This window comes from Meriones unguiculatus, chromosome 9, assembly GCF_030254825.1.
Source record: "Meriones unguiculatus strain TT.TT164.6M chromosome 9, Bangor_MerUng_6.1, whole genome shotgun sequence".
In the NCBI taxonomy this organism is placed as follows: Eukaryota; Metazoa; Chordata; class Mammalia; order Rodentia; family Muridae; genus Meriones; species Meriones unguiculatus.
Genome location: NC_083357.1, coordinates 57,644,140 through 57,654,066, shown reverse-complemented (window position 1 = coordinate 57,654,066; position 9,927 = coordinate 57,644,140). Strand labels below are relative to the sequence as shown.

The following is a 9,927-nucleotide window of genomic DNA, read 5'->3' as shown; positions in this document are numbered from 1 at the left end:
CTGGTTTACTATCTTATGAATGACCCATCTAAAATGTATTTTAGTAACTCCAAGAATCCTGATAGATGGGTCTTTGGCAGTTAGCTTCCTTTTTTAATTTAATTTTTTTTAAGTTTAGTTTATGTATATAGGTGTTTTTGTCTGCATGTTTGTCTGTATACCACATACATGCCTAGTACCCTCAGAGGTTTGAAGAGGGCATTGGATCCCCTGGAACTAGAGTTTATGAGCTGCCATGGAACCGAGGTTACTGAAAGTAACCACTGAGCTATCTTCCCAGCCCTTTTGTTTTTTTGAGATCTCTGGCTGTCCTGGAGCTTGCTCTGTATTCCAGGCTGGCCTCGAACTCATAGATTCCCTTGCCTCTGCCTTCCCAGTGCTGGGATTAAAGGTGTGCCCTGCCACTGCCTGGCTCTTTCTTAAAGAGCATGATACTGATGACATCCCTGAAATCCTAGTTTCTCAATGATCCACAAATGATAAAGAGGTTTTCTAAGATCTGTAACAGTTCCTCTTTCCCAAGCTTAAAGACACTATTAATAGAACAATACCATTTCCTTGGATCCCAACGTCACATCCTGTGTTTATACCCCACAAGCCACCCAAGGTCATAGTGCTTTAAGAGGGGGCAAGGAGAGGATAAGATGGGACAGGGTACAGGCACATTTAGACCCGGATTAACAAAGGTGCTCAGTTTCCTCTATAGTTTATTGTCACAGCAGAAGTTGTGCAAGACAGGAGGTCACCATAACAGTATGGTCAGGGCCTGAGGTAGCCCTTCCCACCCTTATGTCAAGCTCCAAGCAGTCTGACCTAGGCTCTCTCCCCCAGTCCCATGCTAGGTGCACACTGACAGCTACCAAAGTTAGTGCGGCCGAATGGCCCAGGCCCCTCCCTACTGCCCCAGCTCCATTCCTACCATTGCTCTTACTCACTGCCCACCATCTCCCATTCTGTCTTTTTACATGCTGGCTATTTCTGTCACGTCTGTAGGACCACTGACCCACCAGCAAGCCTCCCCCCATAGACATTCATTTAGGTCCGCTGCCTTCAGAGACCTGAAGCATCAAGGCAAATCCACTGTCAGCTTCGGGGATTGGAGCACCCCAGCTCCCAACTCCCAACACATACACACCAACTCTCTTAACCCTTGCAAATATGGGATAAAGAGGGGCAGTGGTGGAGGCCCCGTGACAGCTACAACACCAAAACGGGAGAGGGGATAATTTAGGGGGCCTGGATCACTACGAGATATTAGGACATCTCACCTAGGAGCTGGAGGAAATCACAGGTTAAAGGTCAAGGTTAGGGTAACAATTAAAGACGGAGGTCACCTCCCTGCATGATCTGCCCACTTTCCTTGCGTACCCTGGCCCAATGCCCCGATACACCTCTCAAGTTAGTGCTGCGGGAGGTGAGGGCTGGGATCCCACACCAGGGAACTGAGGGTCATTCAACAGGAGACTTCCATGGTGTGCCCAGGAGGTCCAGAAGGGAGGGTCCCAGACTCGCTACTCTGCGACAGGGTGCGGGAGCGGGACCGGCCACCATCAATGGATGCTGCGCTGGTCAGAGATGCCGTGCGGGACCTCGATAGGCGAGTCATGCAGGAGGAGGCCACTGTGGAAACAGAGTGATGGGCAGGCCCTCAGAGAGGCGTGGGGAAGGGAGCTGGTGACTTCAGGTGGAGCCAGAGAGCCCGTGAGCTTGACTTGTGAGATGCTGACTTCAAGGGTCAACCTAAAATAGGTCGACCCTCAGAGTGCCCCTCCTTTCCCTTCTTCATAGTAGCCTCTGTCTCAATACTCACTGTAGCCCATGCCTTGCAGGAAGTACTTGAAAGCCTCAGTCAGCTTGCCTGGCTGTGGGCATATTACAGGAAAAAGAAGAGTCAGAGAGATATGGTTAGACAGACACCATGAAAGCAGGAAGGCCACAGCTCAATGACCCTAGTAATTCATCCCATTTCCCCATCCCATGGTTGGCAGGGTACTCACTTGGGTCAGCTGTGGCTGACCTCCAGAGTCAGCCATCTGCTCAGGAAGGAACCACCCAGAAAAGAAGAGACACGGGAATCTATCAGATGATCCACGCAGAGGGAAAGGGGCTCTTCCCTAACAGTTTCCCGATTTAGTCCCTTTGTTCTTTTCTCCCTTGACCCATAATGAACCCACAAGGCTCAGACACTGGAATTTAGAGTATGTATGGCCCTGGACTGGGGCCCAGGAGGCAGAAGGCTTAGAGGAGGACCACTGACCTTGAGGAACGAGGTCTGTGTGGGGTCCAGTTTTGAGTTACACTCGACCTGCAATAAGTAGGAGGCAGAATGAATGAGGTCGCCCTCTCCACAACCTTCCAAGGGACCCTGTTCTTTTCCCTTTCCTCGTCAGCCCCTCCCCAATTCCTTGTTAACAGAAGTCACATTCCTAAGGCCCTAGAGTTGCTTCCCCTGTCCCAGAGTTTCTGACCCCAACGTCCCTTCACTAGCCCAGAAGTCACTACTGACCACGGCATCCTCATGAGGCGCTTGGTCTCCTACCACCAGCATCACAGGACACCTAGAGGCACAGGGTCAGGGAGAAGGCAGTGAGCCCTGTGCATCCTTACCCAACACTTCCCCCAAAAGAGCACCCTGGCTCTAAGTCCCCTTTCTCCTGCTGACTCCGCAAGAGCATCAAAGAGGGAAGGCCCAGGGGGAGGCAACTTGTTACACAGAATGGAGTAAGGGAGACAGGTAAGCTCCCTCTACAAAAGTTAAGGGATGCTGGTACCAAGGGACAGTGCAGGGACAGGGCAGAGCCCTAGCTACCAACGTCTTACTTGAGGGTCATCTCACCACCTCGCTCGAAGTTCAGGTCTCGGCGGCTGCAGAGGATTCAGAGAGAACTTGTTTTTGACAGGCAACACTGCCTACCTAGGTAAGCTACCTTCTCCACAGGAGGCTATTCCCCCCCCCCCTTTTTATTTTTATAGTCAATGGTGATCAAAAGTGACTACCGAGGGCGGGGGGGGTTGCGGCTTGGTGGTGGAGTACCTGCTTAGCCAGCGTCTACAAGGCACTTAGTTTGTTTCCCCCAGCAGTTAAAAAGGGAGGAAGGGATATCAGAGAAAATGGCAGGCACGTGCCAAGAGCTCGGCACCTGTGCCCTAGACCTCTGGCAAGAGGCAGCTAAGGGAGAGGAAGGGAGAGATCGCCTGACTCCTGCCCTGAAGCCGTGTGCCAAATCCTGCCTGCGATGCACACTGCACACGACCCTCTCCCCGCTTCTGCCTCTCCGTGCGCACACGGCCCCACTCACTTGTTGTAGCTGTTCCAGTACAGCTCAATGTTCTCCAGGTTAGGAGCGTGCGTGATTATATTCCTGTATTTCTGTATCAACTCTGAGTTCCCAGAAAGCTCCTCCTGAAGCACACAAGAGACAAATCAGGGCTGGGAGAAGAAGCCCACAATGACTGGAACTGTCTCCACACCCCAGATCCTGTCCCAGGGAAGGAAGCCACCCCAAAGCATTCAAGTCCCTGCTGACCATCTCTATTTCTTCCGCCCTCCATAACCACTTACATGGCTGAAAAGATGTCCAAGGATCATCTCCGGGATGGAAGAGGTGAGGCCTGTTAACTACAAGGGCAGGTGAACAAGATCAGACGACCGTGGGGGAAGAGACATCCAGGCAAAGCAACGCGTCTTCGTTTTTGTGCCCCACCATGCCCTCCTTGAAGGCCCGAATCTGTTCAGTGACACTGCCTGTTACCCAGGGACAGCCGCCACCACCCCAGACGTCAGAACACACCGCCCTCCGAACCTTGTGGGCTGCCCAGTCCATCCAGCCCTTGGCATTGGGGTCAATGTTGATGAGAACGAGCCCTTCAACTGTGTCTGGGTGGTTCAGCTAAGGGGTGACAGGAAGGAGATCAGAAACAGCTGCGCCTTTGTCTCCCCCTCCCAAGTCCCCTCCCCCCAAACTCCTATAAGGCCTACTCTACCCTGCTCCCTATTTCCTTCGAAAATGCTGGAATTACAGGAATGTGGACTATGCCTGCAATATTCTGTCTAATATGGGGGAGGGGGAGGCCACTCCCTAATTTAGCAGTTTTTGCCTCTTACAGCATATCGTGACAGAATGTAGGCTCCAGCTCCAACACCAACGCCAATTATTGAAGAAAAACTGTAAAAGGGAAATGTACGTGTCACAGGCCCTGGCAGCCGAAACCTGTCACAGTCCAGTCTCTCCAAACTCATCGTCATGTTTTCTGAGGTCAGAGCCACAAAAGAGGACAACAAAGGACCTTCCTGCATGGATGTAAAAAGAAAGGTACCAAGAATGCCTGGTACTGAGTGCAGATCCCTGAGGTCTACACTCAGCTTCCTCTTGGAGAATGAGTGTCTTTTGAAAGGAAACACACATCTCTTCCTACACACACAAAGCTTCTATGTTCTCAGCTCTCGGTGTTTAACTTGATCTGAGTCCTGGTTGCACGGAGGAACTGGAATTATGCACCTTAAAGCAAATATGGGAAAGGTGTGATGTTGGTCATTTGGAAGGATGGAGAAGACAGGCAAGAAAGTAGACCAGAGTTGCTGAGAGCCATGCGCCCAGAAAAAGGTAAGCCAAAAAAAAAAAAAAGATACTAGGAATCAGGGGCTGACAAGATGGCCCAGCAATCAAGAGCACTTGCTTCTTTTGCAGAGGACCTGGGTCAGGTTCCCAGAACCTCCATGGTGGCTCAAAAACTTCTACTACTCAAGTTCTAGGGGTTCCAATGCACTTTTCTGGATACTGTGGGCACCAGGCATATATGTGGTACATATACATACATGCAGGCAAACTCTCCTACATGTAAAATGAGAACTAATCAATCTAAGAAAGAATACCCTCAAATTAGTATCTCCCCTGTGCATGCCATAGGGCCCTTGTGAGGCTTATCTGTCTTACACACCTGGTTCCCGGTACACTGAATGTGATTATAGAAGACAGGAATGGAGACCAAGACAGGTCTATCTAGTTCCTTAGGGATGAGGTCACCCGTACCTCTTCTTCCCTAACTTCCAGATCAGAGAAGCTTCCCCTAAGCCACCAAGTACAAACCCTTTTGCTTTCTTTTTCCCATTCAGTCGCAAGATTACTCTGATAGTTCTAGTCAATAGTCAAAGCCCACTGCCCTTCCTCCTGACCATCAAGGTGAAAAACATGGAAGGAGGAGGAGGGTATATTGAGACCAAAATTAGCCCAGGAACCATGGTGATCACATTCTAAGGGCTTTGTTAGGCTGAAAAGAACATTCTGAAGGACTCCTGAGGCCTCTCACTTTAGGTACTGCAGGATGCAAGGAATCATGTCTGCGAGCTGGTCCAGAGATGGGTACTGGTACCTAGAAAAGAGAAAGACATTAAAGTTACCAATCTGTACCCATATGCCTACTTCCTGGAGTAACTCCATATCCTCTGCCAGCGTCTTCTCTGCCTCCTTCACTTTCATCCTCTCTGGTGCACTGTGCACTTCCTTGCCCACACCCCCACCACACACCACACACACACACACACACACACACACACACACACACACACACCTGCTTATAAAAAAGTGACAAGGAACTATTTCTTACCCCAAAGGGAACACAGGAGCCCCCTCTTCCATTCCAGGGGCATCCACATGAACCCGCACAAAGTTCTGAATGATTTCTTGCATGTCCCCGAACTGAAACAGTGGCTGGAAGCAAGATTTATCTAAAGAGAACCCACATTCCCCCACAACAACAAGATCAGAAGGAAAACCATCCGCGTGTCAGAACCCACCCTATTGCTGAACTAAAGGACACATTTCCGTGATGTGCTACTGGGGGCCCTGCCTGACCATACTGACAATGCCCCCATATGCACTGGGTCTTTCTCACCCCTGACTCGTCCCAGAAAGAAGTAGAAGAAGAAATGAGGGTCTTACAGTTAAGTCCTACATCGTGGTAGGTGAATATCGCTGGCCGTTTGGGTTTGGGGGTGCCATACACGGTAAAAGTGACAGAGCCATAAGGTGTCTCCACAGAGTGAGTCTGTAAGGAGAAAGGTTGCCATCAGGGAGGAAATACACGGAAATTTTTCAAAAGGGGGAAAGGCAAAAAGAAGTAAACAGTGACGTGAAGGTGAAAATGTGACAGTAGAATTGGGTCTGAGGGTAGAAACCAATGAGAGGCTGGAAAGTAAGGAACTCAAAGAAGAAAGAAAGAAGGAAAGGAGGGAGAAGTGTGGGGAATGGAAAAAAGTGCAGAGAGCCAGATCGGGTCCCTTTCAATATTGGGGGAAAGAAGAGCTCCTCCCACCCTGGCATCGTCCCCACAGTTACCTGTCCCTGGTCCAGGAGGATTCGGGCAGCTAACTCGGCCTCCTGGAGAGACACACACAGACAGATACACACAACAAATGGAGAGGCAGACACAAAGAGGTAGGTAAAGAACAAAAGACACCAAATACAGAAAGAGTGACAAAAAAACGAGACAGGAGAGGGTGAAGGTTAGTGTAGTGACAAGACAAGGTGTGGGCTCCCTTTTGCAGTGTCTAGAACAAGAGATGGGAGGAGATGGATAAAGGAGGAGTGTGCATTAGAATAAGAGCCATGGGCTTGGGGAAGCCGGGAGGCAAGGGGCTGTTTTCAGAGTATGGGTTTGAGGCAGGGAAATCAGAGAGTCTCCATTAACCTTGGCAGTCTCAGGCGTTTGTCCTGGCAGCAGCGGCTTCTCCTCAGTGATCTGCACCTCCTGAAGCTCTGCCATGGTGGCCTGGCAGGATAAGAAAACAATAAACCAGCTGGGGGGGGGGAGGGTAGCACACACCTTTGATCCTGGCACTCAGAAGGCAGAGGCAGGCAGGTTTCTGAGTTGAGGTCAGCCTCCTCTACAGAGTGAATGCCAGAACAGCCAAGGCTACACAGGGAACAAAGAAAGAAAGAAAGAAGGAGGGAAGGAGGGAAGGAGGGAAGGAGGGAAGGAAGGAAGGAAGGAAGGAAGGAAGGAAGGAAGGAAGGAAGGAAGGAAGGAAGGAAGGAAGGAAGGAAGGAAGGGGAAAAAAGAAACAAAGAAACAATAAGCCTGGTAGGTGGTTCAGCCTCTGTACTCTCAGCCCTGGTCAGTGCAGGGCGCAGAGGAAACCCAAAGGTGAAAACTCCAAGACACACAGAGGGCTTTGCTGGCTCCCCTATCCCACTTCAAGGGTACTACAAAAGAGGGCAAAATCAGGAGGGCACATCTCTTCAGACTGCCAGGCCCGCTGCTGGCTACCAAGCCCAACACTCACACCTCAGGATACTCCTCCCAGGGTAGGGAAGCAATGTGGCTCCAGTTTCTTAAGCTATATTTAGGGGACATCCCACACTCCCTGTTGTCGCTGACTGGGTACACTCTTAGTGTACCAAGGGACAGGGCAGTGAGAGTTCGCAATTGACTATGACCTTCAAGTATAACCCAATGTCAGCATCTTGAGGGGTTAAAAACGACTAAGGCAACGACCAACTGAAAGTGCTCAGCAGAGGGACATGGATCTCCAACCCAACCAACGCCTCTCTTTCTCTGGCGACTCAAGACTCTGCCACCCAAGTACAAGCAAGCCTACAGGAACCCTGGACGGTCTGGAGAGCAACAGAGCACCTGTGCAGACTTGCAAAGAAAGGAGAGGCCGCATGGGGTGGGTGGAGTCAATTTACTGGGCTTTAATTGGCTAGGTGCGGGGAGACTAAAGGTCAGGGTTCTTAGTTCTGACTGCGCGGTCTGAGAAAACACACACGAGCAAGGTGAATGACACTGGAGATAGACGTGGGTGTTTTAGGGACATACCGCCACAGCCAAGACCCAGAATCCCGGGATCACTAACCCTACTTAACCTCCACTGAGACCAGAGAACACGTCCTCTTTACGCCTCAATCAATACAAGTTGGAGGGGCCTGCGGGGCAACACAAGCAGGTCCAGGCTGGGTAGGATAAAGAGAAAACGGAGTGCCGACATGGCGACAGCGCAAGACTGTCAGAACCTCTGGGTCCTACCCTACGGCCACCACTATGTGACCTTGTCCGGTTTTGACAGTTCTCAGTTGGTGTGTAGGTAGTTCAGCATGACCTTTTCCTCCATATCTAAAAACAGTGTTCATTTCAGGCCTTCATCTCTCCCCTCCACCCAGTCTAACTGTAGGTCCGGTGGAGAAAGGGGAGGGGAGACAGGTCCATCCCGCACGTAACCTCCGCACTTCCCCTGACTGCCAGCGAGCAAGCGCCAGCCGGGAAAGGATGGGTAGGACCTGTGACTGGCCGCTCCCAGAACCCGAAACCTGACGCTCTGAGTCCCTAGCTGCCTGTCCTCATCCTGACCAACACCCTCGCACGGCGGACACGTAGCGCCCAGGACCCCGGACACCATCTCGGCCGCGCCCCAAACACGCCCTGCACTTCGCAGCGCCTCTGCCTTTGTGCACGGCAGCGGAGCGCCTTTCTTGGCCAGCCCCTGCCCCTGAGCCTCAGCCCCGGGACCAGAACCACAAAGCCGACCCTCCTGGCCCGCGCCTTCCCAGGCCAAAGGCGCGCTTGCCCCTCCCCCTACCTGCTGCAGCCGCCGCGGTCGCTGCCACCTTCACTTGCCTTTGACTTAGGTCCGCCCTCGCTCCGGTTCCCCACAGACCCGCCCCGGACCCGCCCCTGGACCATCTCCCCGCAGATCCGCCCCGACCCCCGTAAACACGCCCCGGCCTCCCGGGGAGGGGCAAGAGGGGTGACTAGGCAGCACGTTACGGGATGCTCATAGGCTCTCCGAGTACTCCCCACAACCCGGAGCCGCGTGAAGTGGGGTGTGCGTGGGACCCCTTAAGCCTCCAAATGACCCCCCACGCCCACCTCAACGGCTCCCCTACTGTGACTTGGCTCTACCGGGCTCACTTTTGGCTCCCTTCCTAGACCCCCAGATTGAGTGGTGGCGACGGATAAAACGGGGAGGCCAACCCAAGGTGCCCACGTCCTCCGATTTCAGCTCCGCCAGCCCGGAAGCAGAGAGCTAGGTCGAGGAAGGGGGAGGTGGGCGAGGGCTACCGCTGCGACCAGGTCTTGGGGCAGGTAGGGGCGGTAGTGCCATCGTGTCTGGGCATGGGGCGTCGAGGACGCAGGGATTCCGAACGCTTGGGGTGCTGGTACCTCCTCAGCCGAATCCCGCCGCCTGCTCTCCAGCCGCTCTGTGAAAAGTTGGACAACAAGCAAGGGGGGGGGGCGGGAAATTCTGGGGGCCGCTATAAATAGAGGATGAACGAAGGAGGGGGAAGATGATGGCCAACAGCGATTCCCGGGTCAAGGCCCCAACGGGGGGGGCGCAGGGGAGGGACAGGGGACCCCCCAAGGGCTCTGACTCCTGTGTAAACAGGCGCGGAGGCGGAGCTAACCCCGCAAGGGTGGAGTAAGGGTTTGGGGAGGACTCGATGTCCTGGGCTGAGACCCAGGAGACCCTGTGGCTGAGGCGCTAACCCCTCCTAGCCCAGCCCCGAAAAGGAGGGTGAGATCAGCTCTGAAAGGCTGAGTGGCACTGCCCCGCTGCAGATGTCTCCGGAGCTCGGCTCTCGGCGCCTGGGTGGGTTTGCCATCCTATCCTAGACTTCCACAAGAGTCACAGCGGAGACACGCCCTCCCTGTGCTCTTTAGAGGAGGCTTGCTGGAACGGAAGGGTTGATGTGGCTATGGGGGTTGAAAGTTGTGTTGGGCAACCAGATTGAATTTCCCCACATGCCCTCGTTCTCGCACCCCTGCTCCCAGGATCAATCCTACCCCATCCCCCTTCAAGCCTAGTTCCAGACTTGCCATTTCGGGGGCTGGGCGTCAGGCCAGTTGAAAACAATGTCCAATGGAACTGGAGCTGCCAACTGCGACACCAGCGCAGACTGCTCCCCACAAGACCCCTAGATTGCCCTCCCC

The 9,927-nt window shown here is 53.0% G+C and overlaps 1 protein-coding gene across 6 annotated transcripts; it reads right to left on the bottom strand.

The window, feature by feature from the left end:
- Positions 1–690: 690 nt before the first annotated feature.
- Ndrg2 (NDRG family member 2) lies at positions 691–9,308 on the bottom strand. Of its 6 annotated transcripts, none has more exons than XM_021652295.2 (16): positions 9,160–9,307; positions 6,688–6,768; positions 6,336–6,377; positions 5,940–6,045; positions 5,605–5,725; positions 5,308–5,370; positions 4,106–4,166; positions 3,804–3,890; positions 3,563–3,619; positions 3,300–3,403; positions 2,821–2,865; positions 2,507–2,558; positions 2,258–2,305; positions 1,998–2,033; positions 1,811–1,862; positions 691–1,620 (listed from the first exon to the last, which is right to left on the bottom strand). In XM_021652295.2, the coding sequence occupies exons 2-16, from the start codon at positions 6,760–6,762 to the stop codon at positions 1,454–1,456; spliced, it is 1,116 nt and encodes a 371-aa protein (XP_021507970.1). In that variant the 5' UTR covers positions 6,763–6,768; positions 9,160–9,307; the 3' UTR covers positions 691–1,453. The 6 variants fall into 6 exon arrangements, with proteins under 6 accessions (XP_021507970.1, XP_021507968.1, XP_021507971.1 ...); XM_021652293.2 differs by lacking the exon at positions 9,160–9,307 and adding an exon at positions 8,576–8,713; XM_021652296.2 differs by lacking the exon at positions 9,160–9,307 and adding an exon at positions 7,437–7,556.
- Positions 9,309–9,927: the final 619 nt, after the last annotated feature.